The 26,840-nt window shown below is 48.6% G+C and overlaps 1 protein-coding gene across 1 annotated transcript in view; it reads left to right on the top strand.

Annotated features, from left to right (window-relative positions):
• Positions 1-26,840, top strand: part of XXYLT1 (xyloside xylosyltransferase 1) — a 193,297-nt gene that overhangs the window by 117,328 nt on the left and 49,129 nt on the right. Inside the window, exon 3 of the mRNA XM_032631413.1 lies at positions 363-495. Coding sequence (XP_032487304.1) covers positions 363-495 — 133 coding nt within the window. The remainder of the gene's footprint in view (positions 1-362; positions 496-26,840) is intronic.

Below are 26,840 nucleotides of genomic sequence, written 5' to 3'. Positions count from 1 at the left end.
AGTAGGGTGTCCGTGTACTGTATCATGTAAATCAGATACTTTTGAGAATGAAATGGTGCTCTGTTGACAATTACACCAGGGCAGTGGCCTAAACTGGAGGATCTGGTTGCCTAGTTTTACAGAAACTGTATGTCTGCAATTGGAAGGAAATCTCCAGGGCCACTGTTTTTTATGAAGGCTTCTAGTGAGTGGGGGCTTGCTGGTAGATGAAGGGCCTTTGTTTCAAGCAGTGTCTTTGCGTTATTCAGTGACAGCAAGAATAATCCAGTACCCTCTTCTGTACCTTCCACTTCATCTTCTGTCAGTGGCTGAGCCTCCCAGGATGTGTGTCTGTCTCATTATCGTATTGTTCTTTCCTCCAGAGATCCTGCGGATAATTCAGCTGGACCTAGACCTAAAGTACGAGACCAATATCCGGGAATTGTTTGAGGAGTTCGATAACTTCCTGCCCGGTGCCGTCATTGGCATAGCAAGGGAGATGCAGCCAGTATACAGGTATGTGGCAGCAGCTGGTGGGGGGCCTCCAGGACCCCTCCTCACTCCCCCTCCGCCCTCGGCAGATTGGGACTGATCCGTCTGTGGTCTTTCTGTGCTGAATATCTCAGGGACACGTTTGTACTTATTGCTTATATTTAGTAGGATGGGCAGGTGGGTCTGCACCGAATCCATAGATGTTACTTCATTCATTTGGCGGGGTTTGTGACATTTTTTCTTGTGGAAAGCCCAGCCATTTGGATTGTTGGTTCTGGCTCAGCTCAGAATTTTAAAATCTTGGGCTTTGTCTTACAGAGAAGGTATCAAGATACAGCTTTAACTTGCCAGTCTGGTGATGAACTAGGTTTTCTTGGCCTCGAGTCACCGTGACCCCTCCTCTGTATAAGTGGAGTGGGTTTATCCGTGTCTTTCAGGGAGGGAGAGGCAGCGTAATTTTGGAACACAGATTGGCATCTGCTAGTGAAACGCGCATTCTCCTGCAGCAGTGTTTCCCTGTCAGGTGTGCGGCATAAAGAAACTCCAGCACCTGAGGACCCGGAGACACATTAAAGAGTGTTCGTCACGGCATTATTTGTAGTAGCCCAAACTGAAAACAACCTAAATGCTCAATAGACAGCAGAATGGATAAATATAATATATTCATCTAACTGAGTATTATATAAAGATAAAACGAGCAGACGGGAAGCTAGCTATGTGCATTGATAGGCAAAATGGAAATGTAATCTTTAGGGATATATACGCAAGTGGTGAACATCATAAGGAAAACCAAGGAAATGATGGTTCCCAAAGCCAGCATGACCGTTGCCTCTGGAGGGAGCGGAGGAGTGGTGGGGACACAGACACAGGTGGGGATTGCCGCTGGAGGGCTGCATTGCTTTTGTGCCGCACTTGAGGGAGTGTGTCTGTGTTTGCATGTACTCCTTTGTACGTAATATATGTCTTACAATTTAAAAAAATTTAAAAAGGAAAGGAAAAGCAGAAACACATGTAGGTTTTTGTTAAAAACTAGGCCCACGGCCCTGGATACAGAGAGCTCCATGTTGCTGACTCTTCCTCCTCTGGCCAGAGCCAGAGCTCACCCAGAGCCTGGAGCTGGGATTTCACTGCCCCCTGGGCTGGCCCACCCTTCGTTCTCAGTGCACACCCTCCTGCTGGCTCCCTGTGGGCATTCTCAGAGCTAGGCCCAGTCTTTGGAGAGCTGCAGGGCACCGGCAACTGGTGACTCAAAGACACGCATTTCCTCTAAGAGAGAGGAGAGTGACAGCCTCGGCTTGGTTGTAGTTATTTGCGAGATCCAGATCACACAACAGGAAATTCCTGCAAGGCCTCTGAATGAGTCGATAACTCCTGGGCCTGGTGGGCTGTTCTCCCTTACGTAATCCTCTTGCAGGTTGCCCCAGAGTGACAAAGTGGAGCCCTTTACTCTGCTGTGTGTGGGGAAGGGGGAGGTTTGGGCAAACATCTGCCCTGGTACTCATGGCAGCCTCCCTGCCTCATTCCCTCACCTTCATACAAGGTGTATCTTATGTCTGGGCGTCTTGATTTAACAGAGAGAGGAGGGACTTCCTTGGCAGTCCAGTGGTTAAGACTCCACGCTTCCACTGCAAGGGGGCACGGGTTAGGTCCCTGGTCAGGGAACGAAGATCCTGGGAGGAGATGGAAGAAGCACTCAGAGTCTGATATGCTATGTGCTGGTGCCTGCTCAGCCACCACGCTTGGGCTCCTCCGTCTGGGAATGGGAGCAGGTGGGCTCCGAGACCTCCCTCTTTCAGCCCTGGCATTTGTGATCCCAGCCCTTCCAACCCTCACCATTTCCGCATCGTCTTTCCTTAACCTGAGGTTGCTTGTCAGCTGGTGAGATCCTCACTGCTCCGTAGGGCCAGTGCCCCAGGGATCCTTAAACCAGGCTTACTATTAAGTGCAGTTAGAGCCCTGAGGCCTCCAAGCCTCGGTTTGGAATCTTCTCATGTAATATATATGGAAACCTGATCACACTTAATTTAAATGGTGTTGGCCAGAATTTATGTTTTCTGTACCTTGAGGATTTTAAAAACGGTGAAACTTAAGTCAATTTAATTGGCTTTTTCAAAAGAAATCTTGGAAAGATTTTAAATCCAAAATGAAGTTGAGTTTTTCTCACCTTCAGAATCTTTAATTATCATTCTCTACGATGAGACAGAAGAGACCCCTGCGTCAGGGCAGCTGGTAGAGTCCAAAAAATGCCTTGTTTGTAGGGCTTGCGCCCTCAGAATCAACAGAAATTAAAAGTCTGTCCATGTTCTCCCCCCCTTCCACCCCCCTCCAGCTGAAATGTTTCTAAACACCTCTGATAATTAAGTCTGCAAATGACTGCCCTGAGCTAATCTGCGCCCCGGGGTTCTGGATAATTGCCTTTGGGTATTTGTTTCAGGCTGAGAATGGTGCTGGCTGGGGTGGAAACAGAGTGTGTTTTTTTGCCATCTTCCACAGAAAACTGGAGGCTCCAAGTGGCCCAAAAGATCAAGTGTTAGTTGTCTGCCACTTTGGAGTCTGTGCCTGTGTGTGTTTGTAGGGAGGGGTGGGAGTAGCAAGCGGAGGGATGAAGGCAGGGGAGTAAAGAGGGCCTGAGCAAGGGCAGGCAGAGCGGAGCCCTTGTGAACAGGCTCAGCCCCATCTCCATGGACTTGGCCATCGTAGCTGGTGGGAAATCCCCGCGGCTGTCTGCCTACCTCTGTGGGCACCACCCTCCCCCAGGAACTGGCAGTGGGGCCTGACTGCCACGTGGTCTCCCTGAGTGTGGACTGTGAGATGGGCAAGATTTTATCGTAAACAGAAGCTGCTAGCATCTGTGAAAAGAAAGGAAAATTTAGAAACCAAACAGCACAAAAGCAAAACAACTGATGAACAGAGCACATTCTGATCTGGAAACTCACTCAGCAGAAATAAATCTAGACCGTCTCAGCTGTGTTCTTTTTATAGTCACTTGTCCGACAGTTACTGTACTTCAAAAAAGGCACATATTAAGTCATTTTTATGGCTGTTTCCCTTCGATTGTGTGCCACAGATGTTAGAGGCTTGGGGGGCTGGAGGAGAAAGTATTTCCCACTGTCCTTTTGACAGATAGCTTTTTAAAAAACAATTTCCCCCCCAGAACATAACACCAAATCAACTGTGTTTTTGGGAAAATGATGGCTTGTGGGATGCTAGCGTAGGGATAGAGGAGCCTTTTCCTCTTGGGTCCCTGTAAGATTTTGTTGAGTCAAATATCTCATGACCTTCCTCATCTGAAAATTGGGGAGCAGTGGTCATCTTGGGTGGAACATTGTCCTTCTTGTCTTGACTCTTTCTCTGCCTCTTTGTCAGGGAACTATGGTTAGCTGGGCAATGTGGTTAGTTGGGATTAGTGGCCCAAAGGAGGGAAGGGTCTAGTGCTTTCTCTGTAAATAGAATGATCTCTGTAAATAGACGACTGTATTTTGCAAATATGTGTTAGTCCAGGATGCCGTTTAGAATTTACTTCCTTATGAATGTATTGGAAAAGTAAAGAAAACTGTTGGATCTGCTTTGTGTACAACCTATAAAAATTATAAGGGTGTATCAGCAGGCAAAGCAGCCATATGTAGAAGAAATAGCGCTCAGATTATACTCAGAAGCCGTGGATTATAGTCCTGCCTTTCACGAATTACCCATGTGACACTTTGCAAGCCAGTTGATTCTCTGAACTTCTGTGTTTTCATCTGTAAGTGCGGATAAATATGTCCAATACACAGAGTTACTGGAACACTCAAATGAAATCATGTACCTGCAAGTTTCTGGTGTAAAAGAGACTCTCAGTAAAGGCGTTGTCTCCCTCCCTCCTTAATCATCACGACTGCATTTGTGTTTTCCTTTCCTGCTGATGTGTTTTTCTGTATACCTCCTCTTCTACCCCACTCCCAACCACATTGCCAGTTAAAATGCAGGATACCCAGGTAAATCAAATTCCAGATAAACAACGAATACTTGTTTTAGGTAAGTATATCCCAAATATTGTATAGGGGTATATTTACACAAGTATTTGTTGTTTATCTGAAACTTAAATTTAACTGGGTATCCTGTTGGGTTCCCTTCCTCCCTTCTCTCCCTCTCTCCCTTCCCTTTCTTTCCTTCTTTCTTTGCTAAATCTGGCAGTTCTACCCCTGCCAAAGTGTTAAACCCTCCCTTTTTAGCAGAGGACTGTGAGCTGGCTTTTTTTATAAGATCCTTGAGTGAGCAGGAACAAAGAGTATGGAACTGGAGCTTATGAGGGAGACGGGTGGGAGGGAGGGAGCCTGGGAGGGTGGGAGCCTGGGAGGGAGGGAGGCTGGGAGGGTGGGAGGGAGGGAGGCTGGGAGGGAGGGAGGGAGGGAGGCTGGGAGGGTGGGAGGCTGGGAGGGAGGGAGGCTGGGAGGCTGGGAGGGAGGGAGGCTGGGAGGCTGGGAGGGAGGGAGGGAGGGAGGGAGGCTGGGAGGGTGGGAGGCTGGGAGGGTGGGAGGCTGGGAGGCAGCCCTTAAAGTCTCTGTGAGGCACCAGGCCTGAGGTCCACCACCCACCCCCTGCAGGGGGCCCAGACTGTGGCCTGGGTCGTCAGGGGAGGCCCCTGGGGCTAGGAAGCCTGGCAGTGGCTTAGCCAGGTCACAGGGCCCCTGCTGAGCCTGGAATGAGTGAGTGTGTGAATGTGTGTGTGTGTCTGTCTGTGTTTTGAGGAGCTGGGGTCACAGCCATTGGTCATGGTCACTCTGTCTTGAAGCTGCTGCCTGAGGAGCTGCTGAATGGCAGCTTTGTTGGTGGGGGCCGTGGGCTTCCGGTTCATTCTCTCTTGGCTCCACAGGCTGGCTGTGTGCTGGTTTGAGCCCAAACCCACCATGAGGTGGAAGCAGCAGGCTAATCCTGTCAGCTGCTGATAACCCCACCAGGCAGGAATTTGCTTCTGTGGTAAATATTTGAATAGTGTCCACTCTTTTACCTTTTTAGGTCATGTGCTTTTTATTGATAGCATTTGTGCCAGCCTAACCTCTTTCCAGATGCTTGGAATGAAAATGTCCAGCGTATTTGCAGGCTGCTTTATCCCACTCCTGGGACTGGAGAAGGGCTCTCCGGGACATTGGGAAGGAGGTGAGGACTAGCACAGAAGTAGGAGGGGAGGAAGTGGACTGATACCACCTCTGCTACTCAAGGCTGTGTGACCTTGGGGAAGTTTCTTGATCTCTCTGAGCTTCAGTTTCTTTAGCTGAGACCTGGAGATTATAGAGCACTGTACAGTACTGTATGTGGTAGAGTTGACTGGAGGCTAAATTAAACAGTGTGCCTGGCACAGAGTAGCACTTCCTACTGGTGGTAGCAATTTTATCCAGTCCCACTCAGCCACTTGGTTCTGTGACCTTAGGGAAGTCACTTAACCTCTGAGGTTCAGCTTCCTCATGGTATCTGAAACTGGAGCAACTGATAATTTAGCATAATTAGTGCTGATAGTTTGGCTTCTCAGCGTCTGAACCCCCTTCCCATGTTTGAGGAATGTCCTGCTATAGAAGCCCGCCTCCCTTTATGGAAGACAAAAAGGCTGGAGACTCTCTTTCCTGGACTCCTTGCAGCTAGGATGTTGTTGCTCTGTTCCCCTTCTTCCCTCCCTCCCCTGAGGAAAGCACCATCAGCAATTTGGCATCTATGCAGGCTTGTTTTATACTTTTACTATATACCCTAAGCAATATAAGGTACTTGCAGAACAGAAACTGACAGTATTACAAGGAGAAAACAATGAGTCCACAATGATGGAGTGACATTTTAACATGCCTCTATCAGAAACCAAGAGCTCAGAGAGGCGGAAGGTATGCATACAGAAGATCGCAGCAGAGGAGGAAGGAAAAGGGGGGGCGGGGGACGTGAGGAGGACAGACTGTGCCTGAGGCAGGCACCGGTCCCCTGTTTCACACCGTGAGCCTGGCTGGGGGCCTGCGGTATTTCAGTGCCCTCCAGAGCGTGACCTTCCGGTCACTACCTGCTTCTGGACTCCAGCCCTTGGCTCTAGTGGTTTCTGGTTCATGGAGATGTTCATCTCATTTTTCACCCCTACTATTTCCCTTCCCCTGCTACATTCCTTGAATTTAAAAAAATTATTATATAAGAGTAATACATTTTCATTAAAAATTCAAACAGTATACGAGGATTATTATTTTTCCAGAAATTTTCTACAGATTTATCAGTTGTGTGTGTGTGTGCGTGGTGTGTATAAGTGGACTCATACTTTATATACCCTTGTGCGTCTTTTTTATTTGCTAAATAGTGTATCTTGGCCATCCTTATACCTAACTCAGTATTCCTTTATTAAACATTGCTAGTCTCCCAATATAATATATATATATTTTTTATGTTTTATTTTGGAAAACTTCCAACATAGAGGTAGACAGAATCATGTATTCTGTCTAGAGTCTAGTATTCTGGGTGCTTCAGTATTGTAATATTCATGGAGCTTCAGTAATTATCAACTCTGAGCCAACCTTGTTTCATCTTTACCCCCATCCACTTTTCCTCTTCCCTCCTCCCCAGCCACCCCCATTATTTTGAAGCAAACCCAGACAGCATACCATTTCATCAGTAAATGTCATTTAAAATCCATTATTTAAAAAAAAAAAACAATTCTACGTGCTTGTTTCTGGGTTTGGAGCTGAGAGGTTGTGTGAACTCATGGTGTCATTTCGTCTTCAAGTTTCTCGGTCTGAAATCAGTTTGTATGAGGGAAGAAAACAGACAGACACGGCTCTAACATCTAGCCAAGCAGCATCTTCCATCACTCTCCAGATTGTCTTATGTCAGGATGTTAATGTAGCAGTAGTGTCTTGAAGATTCTATGGCCAATATAAATTCAGGTCCATTGCTCACTAGGCATGAAGCTCTGCTTTTAAGAGAACCTGTCCCCACCGTCGTTTCAGGATGAGTAAGCATGGGGCTTGGAGGTGAAAGGTAGTAGATTTTCTCCTGACACCTGAGGATCAACTTCTTGCCTCTTGTTCTCGTGTTTTTTAAAAAAATTAACCAAGATGGAAACTGTCAGTTTCTATTAGAGTTAAATCTGAGTAAAGAGAAAAAAAGCTTGCCAGCTTTTAAACTAGTGACTGATAAAGAAGCCTCGTATTCCTTCTTCCCTGGGATTTAGAAGACAGGGCTGACTGCTTTTGCGGAGCCCGTGTAACCTGCAGGCAGTGGTGTAGCCCCTCCAGGAATCACTAGCAAAAGGGGAGAGAAATACCTGCCCTGCGGTGGAGATAAAAACATCTATTAGAAGATTATGATTTTTTAATGACCGCACTGGGAAAATATATTTTAAAAGGAAAAAGCTGCATACAGTAAAGCTGAGTGGAATTGTGTTACTGTTAATGTTGTTATTTCCTCTCTGATGGCTGTGCCCGCCAGGGAAGCTGTGAACATCTGCTGTCATCTGAAGGCCATGGGAGTCAGGGAGGCTCCCTAAGGCCGAATGCTTAGGCTGAGATGAGGTCCTGGTGGGGACCATGTGAGGGGCTTCCCTCCTCTGAAAACACTACTCATTTCAGCTCTTCTGTCATCCTGTGCATTATGAGTCCTCTGGCACTACTGAATCAATAAGTAAGATCCATGGCATGGTACCTGACTGACACAGATGTCATTGGAAGAATGAGTGAGGAAATGAAGGAGCGGATGGGGTGAGGCCAGGTTGCATGCTAACTTTAGGGTGTGCAGACCGAGTGCCAGGCACGTAGTAGCTGTTGATTGAACACATGAAGGAACCATTGTTTAATCAGAGGATGCTTCCTCAACAGTGTGTTGGCCAGCTGTTAAGTAAGGGTCTATAGTCCATCACTGGTGTTTTTATAGAAATGCTTTCACATTTTTCTTTTTAAAGACAATCCACAGGAAGCATTGTTATTCTTAATTTTTATTGGGTTCATCGCGTGTGAACCGTAAGATTAGGTGCTTTGAGGAATTACGAGGTAGAACACATGGTTCCTGCTTTCAAGGAGATTATAATGTGAGGGAGATAGGGCAGATGAAATTCAGTAAAGACACAAATGCCAAAGGTGCAAACACCAAGTCAGTGCTGCTGTTTAGAGGTTTCCCTTGGATGAGCCACAAATACATGGGACTGAGAACTTCACTGTGTGGCCAACGTCATCCTCAGTTTAATATTCTGCCTTCAGAATTCTAAGGGGTGTGTGTGTGTGTGTGTGTGTGTGTGTGTGTGTGTGAGAGATGCTTCTTTCTTCTGAAAGGTCTCTTGGAAGGGCCCTTGGATTTGCTATGTGGGTATAGCCTCCAGGAAGCGTGCTTAGGACGGACCTGGCCCTGTGCACAAATAGAAGACTCACCCAGTGGGCTTTTACTGTGAGCCTGGCTGAGCAGGAGAGAGAAACTAGACCCTGTCCTCCGGGAGCTGGCAGCCTAGCTGGAGGGACTGCCGCCCTGGATGGCTTCCCTGGGCAGGTGCTCCAACGGAGGCCCAGCAAAGGATGACAGGCCCGGGAGGACTATCCTTTTTTTGCATTACGACTTGTTTCTTTTGCCAAATAAACATCTTGTTGAGAGAACCTCATTTGTAATCTAGGCAGCAAAAAAGACTTATCTGTAAGCATCTTCCTGGGGAAAAGAGGCAAAATAGAGTTGAATCACAGTGACATAGGTACAAGAGGGACTTTCTGTGACAAACAGTGTGTGAAAAGGGCTAAGTTAGGCATGACTGGCTCCACGTGAGGAGAATTTCAATATGGCTCCGTGGCTACCTCGGGTACACATGTCAGCCACATGACTACATTTCTGCAGGTGATTAAGTGTAATGGATATTCAGTCCCCAGGCCTCTGCCACTAGGTTAGCTGCAGAATTGATGTTGCAGAAATATCAGGCTTTTAAACTGGACTTGAGTTTGAACTGAACGCCTTACCTTCAACTCCTGCGTTGAGGGACTTCTTTAAACAAGCCATTTGCTGTTGATCGTAGAGCGTTCCCATGATCTTCTGTTTGGAGGGGGCAGAACCGACCCCCACATCAAGGAGCTGCCCGTAGGAACGTGTTGATCCAGGCACCTAGCCGTCCCTGGCGTGCTTATCTTCAAGACTTTTCTATCACTATTTGTAAAAGGAGATGCATATTTAGGAACCAGAATTGCTTCCTATATAATAATCTGCCTGTCCTCGCCTCTGTAGATGAGCACTCATTATGAGGCTTGCTGCTCCTGATGGGTTTTCAGAAATGTGAGGTCATGGAGATGCTCGTGGGGCCTCATTACTGCCAGGCAGCGTGGAGTGCATGCCAGTGCATTTGGATGCTTCTCTGGTTCTCCTTGACCGCTTGGTCCTGTAAGGAAACACTGTCTCCCTTAATAACATGAAGCCCAGTGTCTACACGGAGTATAAGCAAGGGCAACCCTTTCCCTAACTGCTAGGACCATCTTATCTTGTTGGACCCAAGGATCGTGAGCTTGGAACTGTAAAGAAGACAGTCTAATTCTAGTGCTCTAACTTGGCTCCGCAACGAACAAGATTTTCATGTTCCTAATAATGTAACTGTAGGTCATTGGTATTCAGCTCTCAGCCTGGAAGTTGGTGTGTAAGCAAGGTAAAAGCATAAAGGTGAATCGTGTGTTTAGAAGGAATGACTAGAGGAGAGGAGAGGCATCCGCATTTCTTCTGCCTCCTCTTTCCTGCCAAGATGTCAGCAGGGTTTGGGAAGAATACGGCGTGACCTTGGTCCTTCAGGCCCCCTTTCCACTGACACCTCACATCCTTTCAGCTGCTGTCAAAGGTTAAATGCATCAGATGATCAAGCAATACATTTTGTATAAAAGGAGCAGAGAGAGCCTTTGAGGCCTTGTTGGTGCAGAGGGGGCTGAAACAGCCAGCTGGAACGTAGGAGAGATGTGTGGGTAAATGGAGTATCTGTGAGGATAGGTGCCCACCAGCCACCTGCACAGACCAGAGCAGAGGAGCCCCAGTCTCCAGTCCACGTGCCATGTCACATTCAGGATCAGATACTGAGTGGCTTTTTGTTTAAAAAGTGTAAAATGAGAGAACATCTGGTTAGGCTCTGAAAAGAAAAGAGGATCATCCAGTGAACATAATATCTTGTAACAGGCACAAGAATCATTTGTGATTCAGGAACTCAGGATCCAACCTGTAGCAGTTTAGTTTCAGGTAAATGCCTCCAGGAAGTAATACAAGTTTTTGAAGGTTTAAAAATGGATTGTGACACAGAAGGAAGGAGAGCCGTTGATTGAAAACCCATCTATGCCCTGGTTCTTAACTGGTGTTTTGGTTTTTTTTTTTTGTGGTACGCGGGCCTCTCACTGTTGCGGCCCCTCCCGTTGCGGAGCACAGGCTCCAGACGCGCAGGCTCAGCGGCCATGGCTCACAGGCCCAGCCGCTCTGTGGCATGTGGGATCTTCCCGGACCCGGGCACGAACCCGTGTCCCCTGCATCGGCAGGCGGACTCTCAACCACTGCGCCACCAGGGAAGCCCTTAACTGGTGTTTTTGATTATCTTGTTTATTTTGCATGAATATGGGCCCAGTGTTGCCTGGTGTTTTGATTTTTTTTTTCCTAAGAGAAGCCAGAAATATGTGTTATTAATGTAAAAGCTCCTGATTTTAAAATAGTGGCAATTAAGCAAACAGTCTGCTGGCCAGACAAAACAAAATGGTGCACCAGATTCAGTCCAAGAACTGCCAGTTTGAGAATTCGGGTCTGAAAGTTCATTGAGGCAAAAACTTGGCCAAATGCCTCCTCCAGTTGGCCTGGACCTTCCGAAGGCTTTGGTCGGTCGTTGGCTGGTCCTTGGAGGCTGATGGCAAAAGTTTTTGGGTGCTCAAACTTTTTCTCAAGTGTTTTCTCCCTATACTTGAAATAGTTGATTTTTATTGGTAATTTAAAATTCCATCAAATGATTTTTCTAATTGACCTCACACTTACCTAATCATAAAATGCCAAGGCCAATCATAATTCTCGTCCAGAAGTATAATTTGGGAAGAAAATAAAAAGATCCCCAGACTTACCATTTATCAGAGTGGGCAACTACTTTAATGTGTATGCGAACATCTTTGAACTACTCTCAGTGTCTGAAGGTGCTTTGAGGAGCTTGAAGGTCTAGACGGGGAGGAGAGGAGGAGAGAAACCCAAGGCAAGAGGGAAGGAGGAGAGGCCTGGAGTCATGCGGCAGTTGTACATTCACTGCTTCTCATCCACCATCCTGTCTGTTCGGTGCTGCCTCGTGAACAAGCCAGGGAAGTGATGGCCCACGGAGACTCCAGCCCCCGGGCCTTGCTGTCTGTACAGGCATGGAAGTGAGGATGTTGGGATGTTGTCAATACACACAGAGTGGCCTCCTTGATGGCCCAGCTGGAGACTCTTCTCCCTGGTCTTAGAGTCACGAATAGTCCTATTTCTCCTGGGTAATGAATTGGTTTCCCCTTCTGTACAACTGTTTAGATGTCCTTTGCTTTCAGTTGACTAACAGAAATCTTAGAGCCAAACTTGGGTACACCTGTAGTAAGCTTGTGGCTCTCTATAGGCTGCCTGCTGGCACCTTTGCTAGCTAAGATAAATCCTTTTGGAACAAAATGGGGGGTAAAATTTAAAGGAAAGGAGAGAAGGCGGGAAGGAAGCTGGATGTAGTCTGGATTAGTCTCCACTTTCTAGATCTGGCTGACTGTTGTAATTAAAGATAAACATTGTGAGAAATAGTCCTGGAGGAAGTGCAGCATGGGTGGGGTGACCATTTAATTTCACCATTAATTTATTGTTTCAACTAGAATACTTTGAGAGTGAAAAGGGAATGCTGTTAATAATCACCCCAGGACCTCAAGGGCAAACCAAGTCTGTCCTGGGCCACCCGAGGATGTGTTACCACTCTAAGCTCGAGGCAGCAGATCAGGGAAGGATGTAAGGAAAAAGACTGGGCCAGACGGGCTTCCTTGGTGGCGCAGTGGTTGAGAGTCCGCCTGCCGATGCAGGGGACACGGGTTCGTGCCCCGGTCGGTGAAAACCCCATGTGCCGTGGAGCGTCTGGGCCCGTGAGCCGTGGCCGCTGGGCCTGCGCGTCCGGAGCCTGTGCTCAGTAAGGAGGAGAGGCCTCAACAGTGAGAGGCCCGCGTACCGCAAAAAAAAAAAAAAAAAAAAAAGACTGGGCCGGGAATGAGGCGGGGGAGGAAGCTGTGAGAGGCTGAGGTAGTTAGGGTCAGAAATACTGCTGAGGTTGGCAGTGTATCTGGATTCACCATCTGTTAGAACCAGGAAGGGGATGTTGGGCCATTCTTGGGCTGGAATTTGGCTATTGACTGGACTTCCAAGGTGAAGAGTAAAAGCAGCCCATGTCTATGAATGCGTCTTACCAGGGCTGCCCCCCACTTCTCCTGGTTTTCCGTGTCAGTGTGGGAGTTGTGATTGGCCCTGGATTGAATGGGAAGATTGAGCTTCCCTTTTGGGTAGTGCTCAGACTATGTAGATACTAACTTGGGAACTAACCACTGGGATCTGGCCATAATTCCATGTGGAAGGAATCAGAGGAAAGAAGTGAAGGTGAGAAGACTGCCTCTCAAAAGTGTAAATGCTTTGTTTTCACTATTGATTCTTGGCTGGGCTCAAACATTCCCAAGAGCTTTTAGCGTGCACTCGCCGCGTGTCAGAATTTCGCCAGGGCTGCACTCTTTCAGCCTGTGACTGGGAAAGGCTGACCCTGTGCTTCTGTGCACTCCCAGATGCGGGAGGAGGGCTCAGGAAATGTCGCCTCTGCCTCCTGCATGGGCTTGTATTACATCTAGAGCAGAATCTCCAGAAGCTGGGAGGGGTCCTCATCTGGGAGCAACCAGCTGGGGCTGTAGGTGAGGGCAGCCCAGCACAGTCCAACTCCAGGAGGGGAATGGAGTGGAAGCTCAGACTCTGCGGATTTCACGGGGCTGGCCCTGGATTCACCCAAGATGAAGACCGTAGGCAATTAACAAGAGCTGGACATTTCGGTCTTGGGTGCATTTTGGGGAGGTGGCCCTTGTCCTCTCATCCCAGGACATCTGAGCTTATCCATGCTAACTTGGTGACCAGTAGCTTAGCTGTTAAGGATTCCACAGGTATCTGTTGAGGGCCTTCTCTACACCAGGCTCAGTGGACAAGCCACAGGCCCCACCCTCAAGAGTATACAGTCTGGACAGCTGGCCCCGCCTGCAGCCGAGGGGCTGAGCACCCTGTAAAATTCTCAGTGGTCGCACTCCCGTAACTCAGAGGTACCTCCGGACCTTGCTTCCTTCCTGCTGCTCTTTCTGACGCTGAAGGCCCTGGTTCCCTCTGCATCACTCACACCGTTATCTGCTGCCTAGAAGCTCCTTAGCCAGAGTGTCCACTTGACTTTCAGTTTCATTTCACGCTGGACACCGTGTCTTGGCTCACTGACAGCTGCGTGTTTTGCAGCCAAGGGGCAGCCTACCCCATCCCTGTCCTCCCTGGCCCCAAATTAACTGATGACTTAACTCTCGCACACTCTCTTGACCACGTACTGTATGCCAGGCGTTGTGCTAATTCTAAAGTCCACACACCTTAGCCCGCCACTTGGGGACCTTTTCAGTCTGCCTTTCCCCACATCCCCACCTTCCCCACCTCCCACCAGTTCCCTGTACCTTTTGTACAGGAACCCTGAACCCCTGCTATCTCCCAAACATTTGCTCACCCACATGTGTGGCCTTTGGGGATGACCTTCCCTTGCCTAGGATGCTCTCTCTCCATCCTGCTCTTCGCCCCAGTCGTCCGTCAAGGCCCACGTGGGAAGCCCCCACTTCCAGAGAGCCCACCGAGGGCCTCCTTGCTCCCAGCTGTAAACCCCACTCCTCAGCGCTAACTGCCCTGAGATTGTTCAACAGGTCATAACTTGGAGGCCAGATGCTTCGTGTGTGTGTGTGTGTGTGTGTGTGTGTGTGTGTGTGTGTGTGTGTGTATGTATGTGTGTCTCTCTCTCCCCCGACAAAGGTATGAACTCTTTGCAGACGGGGCCCTTGGCTGATAAAACATTACCATTCTCTCTCCCAGTCTCACAAGTACAATTTGGAAGCCTTGAACTGAAACCTTTCCTGTAGCCATCGTCCAACTCTGGTCCTTTAAGAACATCTTGGAGTTTTAAGGCTTGGTTATTATTTTCAGATAATGGCATGAAGGATCAAGGAAGTAGAGGGGACTGAACTTTAGCCATAGGGATAAAACCAAATCACTTGGTTTTCTGGGATTATATTGTACATGCTCTCGTTGCATTGTGAAGATAGACTAGAATGTCAGGAAATTATCCGACCTTGAAGTCAGACAGAGCTGGGTAGACTCCTGGTTCCACCACTTGCTAGTCATATTACTTTGCAAAATATATTGAAACCTTTTAAAGCCTCAGTTTCCTCATCTGTGAAATAGGGATATGCCCAGCATATTGGTTATAAAGCGATTTCTGCTCCCTGTGCCATGGCATATTTGAGATATGTGGCTCACATGTTGCAATGCAGGTGAAAGGATGTGTTTGGAAAAGCCTTCTTGGTGATTCTGATGTTGGAGTTTCTGCCTTCACTTTCCCCTGTTTGAGCATCACTGGCTTAGTCCTGTGGGTGCTCAGTGAACAGCTGAGAATGAAGTGATGTCATATACACATCACACAACACCAGGCACAGAGGTGCTCAGTGAGCAATGTGCCCCCCCCCACCGCCGTCCTACACAATCCACGTCTTCCCTTGGTGCTGGTCAGTAGTGGACAATGTCCCCAGAGGGGATACTGCAGAGCGGGAGGTGGGGCCTCCTTTTGAAGCCAGGAGGACTTTGTCCGGGCTTGGAAAGGCAGCGTGCTGTGCAGGAAGAGGCTGCATCCTGTATTATACGAAGCTGCCGCTGACCCGTTTCTTTTCACAGTCTTTGGGGTTCCAGGCCAGTTACATGCCCTTGGCCATGATCAAAAATATGACTTTGCTTTTCCATTCCATGGTCCGGAGACCAGTGTGGAGAGCCCAATGGCAAAGGTGCAGAAACTGGCCAGATTGGAGCTGACCGTGAGTAGCCATCTGTGTTTTGGAAATTACAGACTGAAAACAGCTCACAGCCTACGGTGTCAAGGGTTTTTGAAGTACCAGTATTAAAGCATTTCAAGCTTCTCCTTATAATGTGACCATCCCTGCGTGCCACTCCACCCCCATACCCCAGAGGAGTGTCACACTCCACTCTCTCTCTCACTCCACTGTCTCAGGGCCCCTTCTCTGCCCCGGCTTCTCCAAGCTGGCTGATACGAGCACGGTCTCTGAGGCGCATGGGTACCATGGCCTGGCATAACCGTGCGGGGTGACCAGGGCTGCCCACAGCTAAACCTGAGCTTATGGACAGCCTCCCGGTACTTGACCGAGTTGAAGTCTGTCCACCTCCTTCTAGACACTTGTTCCCTGGGGTCATGTCTCAGTTTGAGAACCTGTCTTCTGCATCTAGACTCGTGTGACGAAGGCTTTTGTTCAGAGGCAAAGAATAAGCTGTTTGCTTCCTCAGACCTCCGTTTGATCCTTTCTTGTCCAGGTCCTTGGACAGTCATGTAGTCTCCTTGCTGGCAGCTCAGGTGCGTGCTGTGAGCTGTGAGCTTCCCGCTGCAGCTTCTTGGTTCCTGCCAGTGGTTGGAACAGCACTGCAGTCCCTTAGGCTTGAGCAGGGCTCAACTGTTTCCAGGTTGGTTTCACATCTGCTCCTCATACTAACTCAGCGAAGTGGGAAGGCAGATAGTTTTATCCCTGTTTTGCAGAAGAGACTGATTTGGGCATGGGTTAGATTTGCCCAGGGTCACTCAGTCACATGGTCAGGACTAGAGCTCGGGTCCCTGTCTCCTCTGTGCCTGAGGTCCCAGAGGGCTCGTTCCTGGCCCCTGCCCTCTGTTTCCTGAATTATGAGACAACAGACCTGGAGAGGTTTTGCAGCCTCACGCCCAGCCATCTCCCAGCCTGAGTCCCCTCTTTTGGAATTTACAGCATATACAGTTGCACCCCTCCAACTGCTATTCCCAGGTTCCACATCCGTGATTCAATCAAACACAGGTCAAAAAAAATCCAGAAAATTCCAAAAAGCGAAACTTGAATTTGCCACACACTGGCAACTATTAACATAGAATTTTATTGTATTTACAACTATTTACATTGTGTTAGGTATGATAAGTAATCTAGAGATGATTTAAAGTATATGGGGGGATATATGTAGTTTATATGCAAGTACTACTCCATTTTATATAAAGAACTCGAGCATCCACAGATTTTGGTATTCCTGGGGGGGGGTCCTGGCACCAATGCCCCACACATACCCAGGAAAGACTGTACTTACTTGCATGTTAAAGACACACAGTCTCTCCATTAAAAACTTTAAGAGCACTCAAGTTCCTCCTTAGTGTTTGAGCCCCGTGCAAACTGCCCTCCTACCTCTGTTCACAGTTATATTTGGTAAAGGCTGGATTTCTGCTCTGACCTATACAGGTCCCTCTGGCAAAAATAGTTTTATCACTTTTCCTCACAGCACAGTGATGTCCCTGGTGATGGATGCTGTGATGAGTGTGTAATTAAAGAGACTTGTGGATGGCTATTCTCAGTCTGTTTCTTGGGATTTGGGGTTTTGGGGGAATCTCAGTGGTGTAGGTTTTAGTGTGAATTGTGTCCAGTCAGGCCACTCATAGCTTTTATACCAAAGAGGGAATGTTTTTAGTTATTAGAGGGCATGGGCTTCATTTTTGTGTTAGTCTGCAGCTTGACTTGGATTAAATATCTCTTACTGTTAGGGAAGCATTAGAGCATTTTCCTTTCTTCCTTCTTTCCTTCCCTCCATCCATCCATGCATTCCTCATCCATGACCCATCTAAGATGATAGGAAAGATTTACTGTGGGTGTCTTTGAATCCGATGAGTTTCAGTACCTACCCCTTAATTTACAGAAATCCCATCCTGCTCCTTACTGCAAGAGCAGCCTGTTTCTACTATAGTATCTCTCCTGTGGTCTCAACCTCCTGGTTCTGAGGCCTGGGGACTGTGTACAGAGCCAGCCTGGGGTCTCCAGGGTGGTGTGAAGGTGCTCAGAGTGTCACCAGCTCTTGGAAATTTAATCCACTTGTACTTTACCTCCTTCCCTCCCATCTCCTTGCTGCCTCTTTGCTCTCACTGACATGCTTAACAAGCCTGCCTCATCCTGCTGAATGATTGCTGGATGAGGGGATGGAGAGACAGCAGTGGGTGGCTCCAGTCAAGTCACTTCCTCTCTGCCTGCCCTGGGTTCCTCTTTTATAACCTGAGAAGGATGAGTTGAAATGTCTTTCCTAACTCAAACAGACAATTATAGATTCTGTTAAAATAATTACAGAATCTCAGGAATAGGAGAAACAGCTGAGGGCATCTTTTCTTGTGTATAAATTCTCCCTAAAGCGTCCCTGACTTATTAGGTCTCAGCTTGATTACCTCCCGTGATGGGGAACTTGCCACTTCCAGAGCAGCCCATTATTTTATTGTTGGTCAAGTTCATTGGAATGTTTCTCTGTATATAAAGTTAAATAAAAATTGCTTCCCTGTGGTTTCTACCCATTGTCCTCACTTCGGTACTCTGGGGCCACACAAAGATGTGTTTTTGTGTGTGTGTGTGTGTGTACTTTTCCCCACAAAAGTCCTTCAGATATTCAGATGTGCAGAGAAGCTCTCATTTCCTCTGAGTGATCTTTTGTGTGGCTAATAGCCCTTCCCTCACACAAGGAAGGTCATTCCACTTCTGAACATCAGCAAGTTGGAAATACGGACGGAAAAGCCTTCCATCTTGGCCCAGGCACCAAGCAGCAGGAAGGAGGCCGCTCTGGAGCAAGGCTCCGTGGGCACGCTTTTCTTACCTGGGAAACCAGGGCCCCTGCTTGTAGCTTTCCCTGAGCCCCACCCAGCCTCCAAGGGTTGACTGACTGCTGCAGATATACAGATGCGTGTGCCGACTCCCTGCAGGACCCCGTTCTGGGCCCTGCACGCAGCCCAGGGGCATAATGATCAGCAGGGATCACGCTCATGTTCTGAGCACAGGGACCAGCGAGGTTTTCGGGATGTCTGGAGCTATTCAAAGAAGAAAGGGACAAAGAAGAAAGCTTTGGGACAGCCAGGGTCTGGAAGCAATGTTTCAGTTTGTTGGGAGTCGCCTGGAAGGACTTCAGGGCCTGCAGGGACTTACCCAGATGTGGCCGCGCAGACCACTTTCTCTTGCTTTCCCCTCTTCATTTATAGTCTCCCATCTCCATTTTAAGGAAAAAATAGATTCTCTGTGTTTCTGTCATTTCTCCTGACGGGTGGGCTGACTTGGCCGTCTCAGGCCAGAGAACCAGGGTGAGATGGATGTTAGCAGCTTCAAGCCGGGACGAGCACAGTCTGTCACTCTCTTCCAAACCATGCTGTCCTAAAGACCTGCTCTTTCTTCCTGCTGTCTGGGTGGGGCCTGCCCCTTCTGGTGTTCCCGCCAGGTGAGGACAGTACATTTTCACAGCTGTTAGCTCCAAGGGCCTCTGCTCCCTGGAGCTTCCTGACAGCTGGATTTCATGGCCATGGGGCGTTAGTCACAGCTTTGGGGGATTTCTCTAAGGCAGCTTTGAGACCATACTGCTTCTATCATCACCTAAAAATTAGCTTAAATTTTATATGGGGATAAAAGTGCACTGAACCCCTAGATGTCTCTGGTACACATCTGGGCTGATCTCCAGGGGTTTTGAAAAGCTTAAGCTTCGCACGCAGGGGATTCTGGTGTGCAGCTGTTGTTCTGCCCTGGCATTCAGGGCTCTGACTGTGCAGCCGGCCAGGAGGTTCTGGGAAGCAGGGGGTCCCAGCATTTGCGGCAAGGAAGGTTCGGGAAGCTGGGTCACTTCATTCCTCTCTCTCAGAACTGAGCTGAGGGTGATGCTCACGAGGCAGCATAGTGGAGAGGTTAAGGGCACAGGCCGGACTGGGTTTGAATTCTGGCTCTGCCACTCACTGCCTGAGTGACCTTGAACTGGCCCCCTGACCTCACTGTGCCTGGGGGCATCATCTGTAAAACTGTACCTTCCTCGTGGGTAGGGATGGAACTGTGAGGATTGAACAAGTTAATGCTTGTCCAGTGCCTAGAACAACGCCTGGTACAAGTGCTGTGTGAGTATTTGTAAAATTAGTAAAGCAGTTGTGTTAAATATGCAATGCAGCCCATAGTGACTGTTCGCAAGGAAAACGCATCCGAGAGGTTTAAACAGCAGATCATCTCCTTGTGGTGGTTCTTCCAGCAGAGGTGGTTAAAATATGGAACGTTATCATTTGAGAGGCTGAAAATCTGGTTTTCTGGGGGCCGACACATTCTTTTAGGGCCCGGTAGATGCTGTCACTTACAGGACAATTTCTCTAGGCGGTCTTTGGTCACGTGTTTGCCTGCAGTCCTTCTAGAACTGTTGGGCACCTATTGGACGCACCAGCATTTTTTCTTCTTCCTACTTTGGGAAAAAGGCCCCTCCCTTCTTCTCCCTCCACAGAGCTGGCAAAGCTGTTTACCTGCAGATGTGGCTGCTGTGACTCCGATGTCATTCGGGAAACGTTAACTTTCCGCTGCTCGTCACAGCCTGGCAGCCACCTTCCCGTGTAGCAGGAGTTGCATTTCAAGCTTCAGCTGCCTCTCTCTCCCCATTTCATGCTCCTTCATCTGCCTGATTCCTTGTCTGCACTGTCCTCACCCCATGGCCCCTGAGACCGTCACCACCTCCACCCCAAAAAAGGTCTTTCTGGATAAGATGTTGTAAGATTCTATTTCCCTGCAACTCCATTAACCGGAAGATTCAGTTTACAGAATGTCGCTACTTCTGCCTTTGTTAAACTAGAAAATCCAGTTTGTCAGAATATACAGTTTTGATAGAGGATTATGCGTGAAATTAAGCAAACTGAATTGTCTTCTACACTTTCTTCAGTGGTAAAATGAGAGTCATATCGTGTGTCTCACAGAGTTAGAAAATCTGCAGAAACCTTGCAGTGCTACATACGTCTCTGAAAGATTAACTTATCATTAGACTTTAAGCATCCAGCTTCATCGGGGTCTCCTCCGTGTAAATGAAGAATAAAAATGTGGCATCACTCCTTGCCTCTTCAGCTCTGACTTGGTGCATCAAGAAGGCTATACATCCTCTCCCCAGCGAGGCCGATGTCATTGGCGCCTCCGAAGCTGTTTTTTCCTTTGTTGCAGTTTAAATTAAGGGAGAACAGAAGTAGACTGTGTAATAACAATAATAATTCATAATTAGTGAAGTGGTCATGTGTCAAGCACCGTTCAAAGTTTTTGGATGTTTAATTATCCCAGCTCCATGAGATCAGTACTGTTTCTCTCCCCATTTTACAGATGACGGAATAGAGGCCCAGAAAGGCAAAACTCACGCCCAGGGTGTTACAGCCTGTAAATGTGGAGACCGGGTTCAGACCTAGACACCGCCCCTGACCCCCGTGCTGCCCTTGTTCCCTGGGTGTGCAGGTTGGCACTGATGGGCCCCAGGGATGCCCCTTTGTGGTTGTCCAGCCCCCAAAGAAGGAACGCTCTCCTGAGATGACTCGCTATGCTTAGCTGCCTGCGAGAATCTCAGTCTGTTTCCTGCTTGGGGGGAGGGGCGGGGGGGGGGTGGCGGTGGTGGTCTGTGTTTCTGAGAGGATGCAAAGGAAGCATTGTGTCCCGTGCTGTTGGGTCTGTTTAGACAGGAATTGAGGGCAGGCACTGACAACGTGAGAATCGGCATCCGGGTTTTGCAGCTGCTCCCTCACTAACCTGTGGTGGAGGCCGTCCCCTTCCCTGGGGCCCCAGTGTTGAGCCCTGGGCTCGGGCTGACGCTCTGACCGTGGAGTATGTGGTCACCTGGAGGTGCCAAGGACCCATGTGGTTCGTTTGGTACCTTTTCCTTAAAGTTGAAATAAGAATGAAGCTTATCGCTGGTGTTTGGGGCCTGCTCTGTCGAGGCAGCCACGGGCGCTGGGGACACAGAAAGGAGTCACACGTGGGCCAGCTGCCCTCGTGGTACTGAGGTTGAGGACCCTGAAGGTGGGGGAGAGTTCCTGAGGCTGAATGTGTACGGTGCAGACATGGCCCAGCGACAGCACCAGGCAGGCCCTGGGCCCGCAGCCTCCGGCCCAACAGCCAGGCTCCAGCCTCAGCCCCCATGCCTGAGTTCCTACTGCCTCAGCCCTGTTGGGTTCCTTAGTTCTTTAGGAGGGAGGCCCTACTTCACTCTCTGAAGTCTTGCTGGCTTGGCTGGCTTCTGGCATCTTCCTGTTGGCCCTCCCAGATGCTGACCACCTGCCCAGACTTCTTTATTGCCACATGTAGTCGCTGAGCCCCTTCGGGGAGAACCAGGGAGTTAGTGTCCCCATTTTACAGAATTGACCCAAAGTCATAAAACTAGAAAATGGAGGCACCAGGCCTCGAGCGTAATCCGGTATTCTTTTTACTGTATCGTAACATTGCATCCTGTGTGGTGAAAATAGCCTGCTACGCCGGGCCACTGATAAACACTTACCATAGCATTTTGTCGCCTGCTGGCTGCTCTGCCAGCCCAGCCGTACCCAGCTCACGCTCAGAGGACAGTCTTCTCAGAAGGAGATTCTCACCTCGCAGTTTGAAGCGTCACTGCGTCACTGACTTGTAACCACCGTGGAGGAAAGAGAGTAGAAAAAGTGTCTTACAAGTGGAGTGGGGCTTTCTGTAGATGCATTTTCCTGCTGCAGCAGATTCCAATCCGTTCTTCATGACTGCTGACGTGTGCATTGTGCTGCAGTAGCGGAAATAGCCATGTGATAGCAAGCCAAATGCTATATATCTAGTTTGCTGCAGGACAGGTAGCTGCAAAGCCAAGGCCTGCCCTCGCTTGCATGGTGCAGGTGAGAACGTGGAGCTAGGGCTGAAAAACCCACCTGCATTGTGGAAGACCAAGTCAGAGCACGTGTCGTGCTGGCAGTGGCCTGCACGGCCCTTTCGTGGGTGATGACTGTGTGTGTTTAGGAATGAGTGGGGATGGGGAAGGGGGTGAGAAGAGAGACCTTCTCCAGCTGGTTCGGGTTCTGATTCTAGGGTGATTGAGCCACATGGGGGTCAGAGCTTTGGCAGTTAGGATGCTTGTGCCAGAGAGAGGCTGCTGCTCCCAGCAGTGGTGAAGGGACAAGCTGGAGGAACAAGTCAGCTAGAGGGAGGGCGCTTTTGTGATTCATTTCTGAGGGCAGGCTGCAGGGGAGGGGGCCGCATGGCATCATGGAGGGAGGCGCCTGAATGTTGCCGCTTGCAGGTCTTGGCCATGGCATTGCATTTGCAGGTCCTGAGCTGCGCAGACCCTTGGGGATCCTGCCACCATGGGGCCCTGTTGGCCTCCCTTCCTTGTGGCTTGCAGGATAAAGCCACATACAGTATGGTGTGAAGGCCCCTTTTGATCTGGCTTCAACCTGATCTTTCAGACCCATTTCCATCCACTCCCCTCCCCCTGCCCTGAAGCTGTATGCACAGTGAGCTGTGTGTGGGTCTGGGTGCGTCTGTTTAGATTCTCAAAGGTGCTGGCTTGCGTCCAGCCCCTCAAGATCGCCAGTTACCTCTGTTCTCCTTTCCCTCCAAGGCTTTGCGCATGCCTGTCCTCGGCGTGGCATGCCCTTCCCCAACTCCAGCTGTTGAAATCCTACTTGTTTTGTAAGCTGAGCTCAAACACAGCTACTTGCACGAAGGCTTCCCTGATCTACGCATCACCCCTAAGGTGGAAGCACATCTCCCTTTCCCTTTGCTTCTGAAGCTCCTTGCTTATGGCTATGGTGTCACCACAGCTCGAATGTGAAGTTTTTGAAAGCAAGCAAGTTCTATCCTCACTCATCTCTGAACCTTTCACTCCCAGCCAAGCCCCTCCTAGTAGTTTCTAGAAGACATCAGGCTGCACGGTCCCCTGTCTATTGAGTTGAATCATTGTCACTTAAAGTCAGCTCCAGAGTCATCTCTAAAGGGCTAGTGAGTGAGTCCTTTCCACAGGGGAGCTGCAGGAGCTGTACCCAGTGTTCCTCAGAGAGGGACCCAGAGATCTACCAGGAAGTCCTGGGAAAAGTGCATTACACTGAGTATTTGCTGAGCCTGGAAAGAAAGCAGGAGAGATATACAAATGGCCAAAAAGCACAAGAGAAGATGCTCGGCATCATTAGTCATCAGAGAAATGGAAATCAGAACCACAGTGAGATACCACTACACACCTACTGGGATGACTGTAATGAAAAAGACAGACAGTAACAAGTGTTGGCAAGGATATGGAGAAATTGGAACCCTCACGCACTGCTGATGGGAACATAAAATGGTGCAGTCACTTTGGAAAACAGCCTGGCTGTTCCTCAAAAAGTTAAACATAGTTAGCCACATAACCCAGCCATTCTCCTCCTATGTATATGTGCCCAAGAAATTGAAAATATATGTCCACTCAAAAGCTTGTACATGGGGCTTCCCTGGTGGCGCAGTGGTTGAGAGTCCGCCTGCCGATGCAGGGGACGTGGGTTCGTGCCCCGGTCCGGGAGGATCCCACATGCCGCGGAGCGGCTGGGCCCGTGAGCCATGGCCGCTGAGCCTGTGCGTCCGGAGCCTGTGCTCCGCAACGGGAGAGGCCACAGCAGTGAGAGGCCCGCGTACCACAAAAAAAAAAAAAAGCTTGTACATGAGTGCTTACAGCAGCATTATTCATGAGAGGCACAAGGTGGAAACATCCCAAATGTCCATCAGCTGATGGTGTATAAATAAAATGTGGTATATCCATATAAGGGAATATTATTTGGCCATAAAAAGGAATGAAGTGTTGACACATGCTGCAACATGGATGAAATGAAAACATTATGCTTAATGAAAGAAGCCAGTCACAAAAGACCACATATTCTATGCTTTCATTTGTATGAAATGTCCTGAATAGGCCAAAATAGTTGCTTAGGGCTGGGGCAGTTGGGTTTGGATAGTTCGTGGTAGTGATAGCTAAAGGGTACTGGTTTTCTTTTTGAGGTGATGAAAATGGTCTAAAATTGATTGTGGTGATAGCTGCACAGCTCTGTAAATATACTAAAGACCACTGAATTTTATACTTTAAATGGGTGATTTGTATGGTGTGTGAATTATGTGTCGATAAAAGTGTTATAAAAAAAATAAGGGTGGGAGTAGATATACTGCTGCAATTTAAGTGTAGATGTCAATGTATGTGCTAAACTTTGTTTTTCACGGAAGGAGACTTCTTTTAATGCTCTCCCTGTCTATCTGTAGCCTATCACCTTTCCCCCACGCAATATTTTTTCCAGAATGGAACACACATAAGTAACTGACAAATCTGTATAAAGTCATTTTTTTTAAGATGAAAAATTCTTTTCACTTTTATGATCGAGTTGCCCTTTTATTTTCCAAGGGAATTAAAATGACTCAGCTTGCATTTGGATTCCTTTCTTGGCCACTGGGACAAGACAGCTTGACTAATCTTTCGGTGTTGGTGGTTGTTTTCACTCATTCGTTCATTCTTTCACTGCAAACATTTATTGTGTGCCAGTGTTTTAGTATCTGAAGAGACAGAAATAAAAGTTTCCCCCATCAAGGAGCTTACAGTACAATGGGTGAGACATTCTCGTAAGCAAATAATGAATGGATATCAGTATTGTGATGGGGGCTATGTAAACACATCGAGAGGCTCCTGAACTCAACTAGGGGTAATCAGGGCAGGCATCAGGAAAAGGTGACTTATTGGAAGACAAATAGGAATTGGCCAAGAAGAAAGGACATTTTAGGTAAAGAGAGTTTTACTGCTGCACCGGCAGTGGCCAGGGGGCTTCAGGGAACTGTGAGAGTTCAGTCCCGGGTGCCAAGGTGGGCAGGGTAAGGATCAGACATGGAGTGCATTTGTTCTTTGTCCTGTGGGGGGTTGGGGAGGTCTGATTTCATTTCATTTTAGGAAGGTCAGGTTGGCTGCATGATGGAGATTAGTCTGGAGAGGAGTGAGAGCATGAATGCCTGGGCCGGGGGTGAGATTTAGGGAGGGAGAGTTGGGTAGGAGGGTGAGGGCACCATGGGGTCAAGGATGCTACTCAGAGTTCTGGCTTGGACATTCTGGTGGGTGATGGTGTCTGTTTGTGAGGTTGGAGACACTGGGGGACGTGCAGGCTTTGGCTGGTCATTTGCCTCCTGGGGGCCGCACTGGGTCTGAGCTATCCATGTTGGCATTAGCAGGCCTGGAACACATGTGTCCCTGAGTCAGCCAGCAGCCGGTGGTGTGCCCACACACAGTTACAGGTTGTGGTCCCTGTGGGGTCTGGGCTCCTGGCATGCCAGGCTCTTTCACTTCTCTGTACTCTGGGTTCACTAATGGTCTGTCCAACGGGAGGTGGATTTACTGATCTTTACGCTCCCTTCCAGTTCTGATAGTGTATCATTCTGTGTGATGGGAGATTATACATTTGCACAATCACCTCTTTTGATGATTTACATAATCACTTCAGAGACACTTCAGATTCCTTTCTGATCATCTGTCCACTCGGAGAGAATTCCAAAAGCTTAGATTTCGGTTTTGCTGTCCCTGCCTTCCCAAGGCCTCCCTTTCAAGCACTAATCTCTGAACATTCGGATTTACTTGGGAGCTGAGTCTTTTCCCAAGGACTCTTCCAAAAGACGATTCCCCTCCCAGGTAGCTCAAGTTCTTCCCACCCTTACCCCTCAGACCCTCTTCTTTTAATTTCTTAGCCTAGTCCTGAAAATCCACAAGGAGAACATTCTGTAAAATGGACCAGGTGTTGGTTGCTGTCCTCGAGTTGCAGAAGGGTACAGACGAAGATGAAAGGACTCTTTCTTTCTGTTTCCCTCTGAGAGTGTTTTGGCCCCTCTGCTTTATAGCATTATAATTGTATCACAACCAGGCAAGAAAATCAAATCACCTCCCACCAGATTTCCAGTGTTTTTCCACTAGGGGACCAGGGCAGAACGAGGGCTTCTGAGAGGCGGAGTCACCCCCCCCACCCCACCCCCACCCCCCTGCCAGCTGACAGACATGTGGCCTTGTTGTTGACTCTCTGTTTTCTCTGGGTCAGGGCCTGGGGGGTGGGATCAGGTTGAGAGAAGGAGGAGGAGCCCTTCAGGACTGTCTGTTTTCTTGTATCACCTCTTTCTCAAGAATGGACGTTCTGTTCCTGCATGTTTCTTTCCCTGGAAGTCTCTTGTCCTGTGGGGTCTTTGTCAAGACTGAACAGGACTGAGGAATGTCAGAGTTGGAAGGTCCAGTCTAAATCCGTGAGCTCCTTCCTAGAGGACTGGACTTGTGTCTTCATTACCTCTATGTCTCCAGTACTTGACACAGTGCTTGGCACGCAGGGT

The sequence above is a fragment of the Phocoena sinus genome, chromosome 4, assembly GCF_008692025.1.
Source record: "Phocoena sinus isolate mPhoSin1 chromosome 4, mPhoSin1.pri, whole genome shotgun sequence".
NCBI lineage: Eukaryota > Metazoa > Chordata > Mammalia > Artiodactyla > Phocoenidae > Phocoena > Phocoena sinus.
This window is presented reverse-complemented; position numbering and strand designations above follow the sequence as displayed.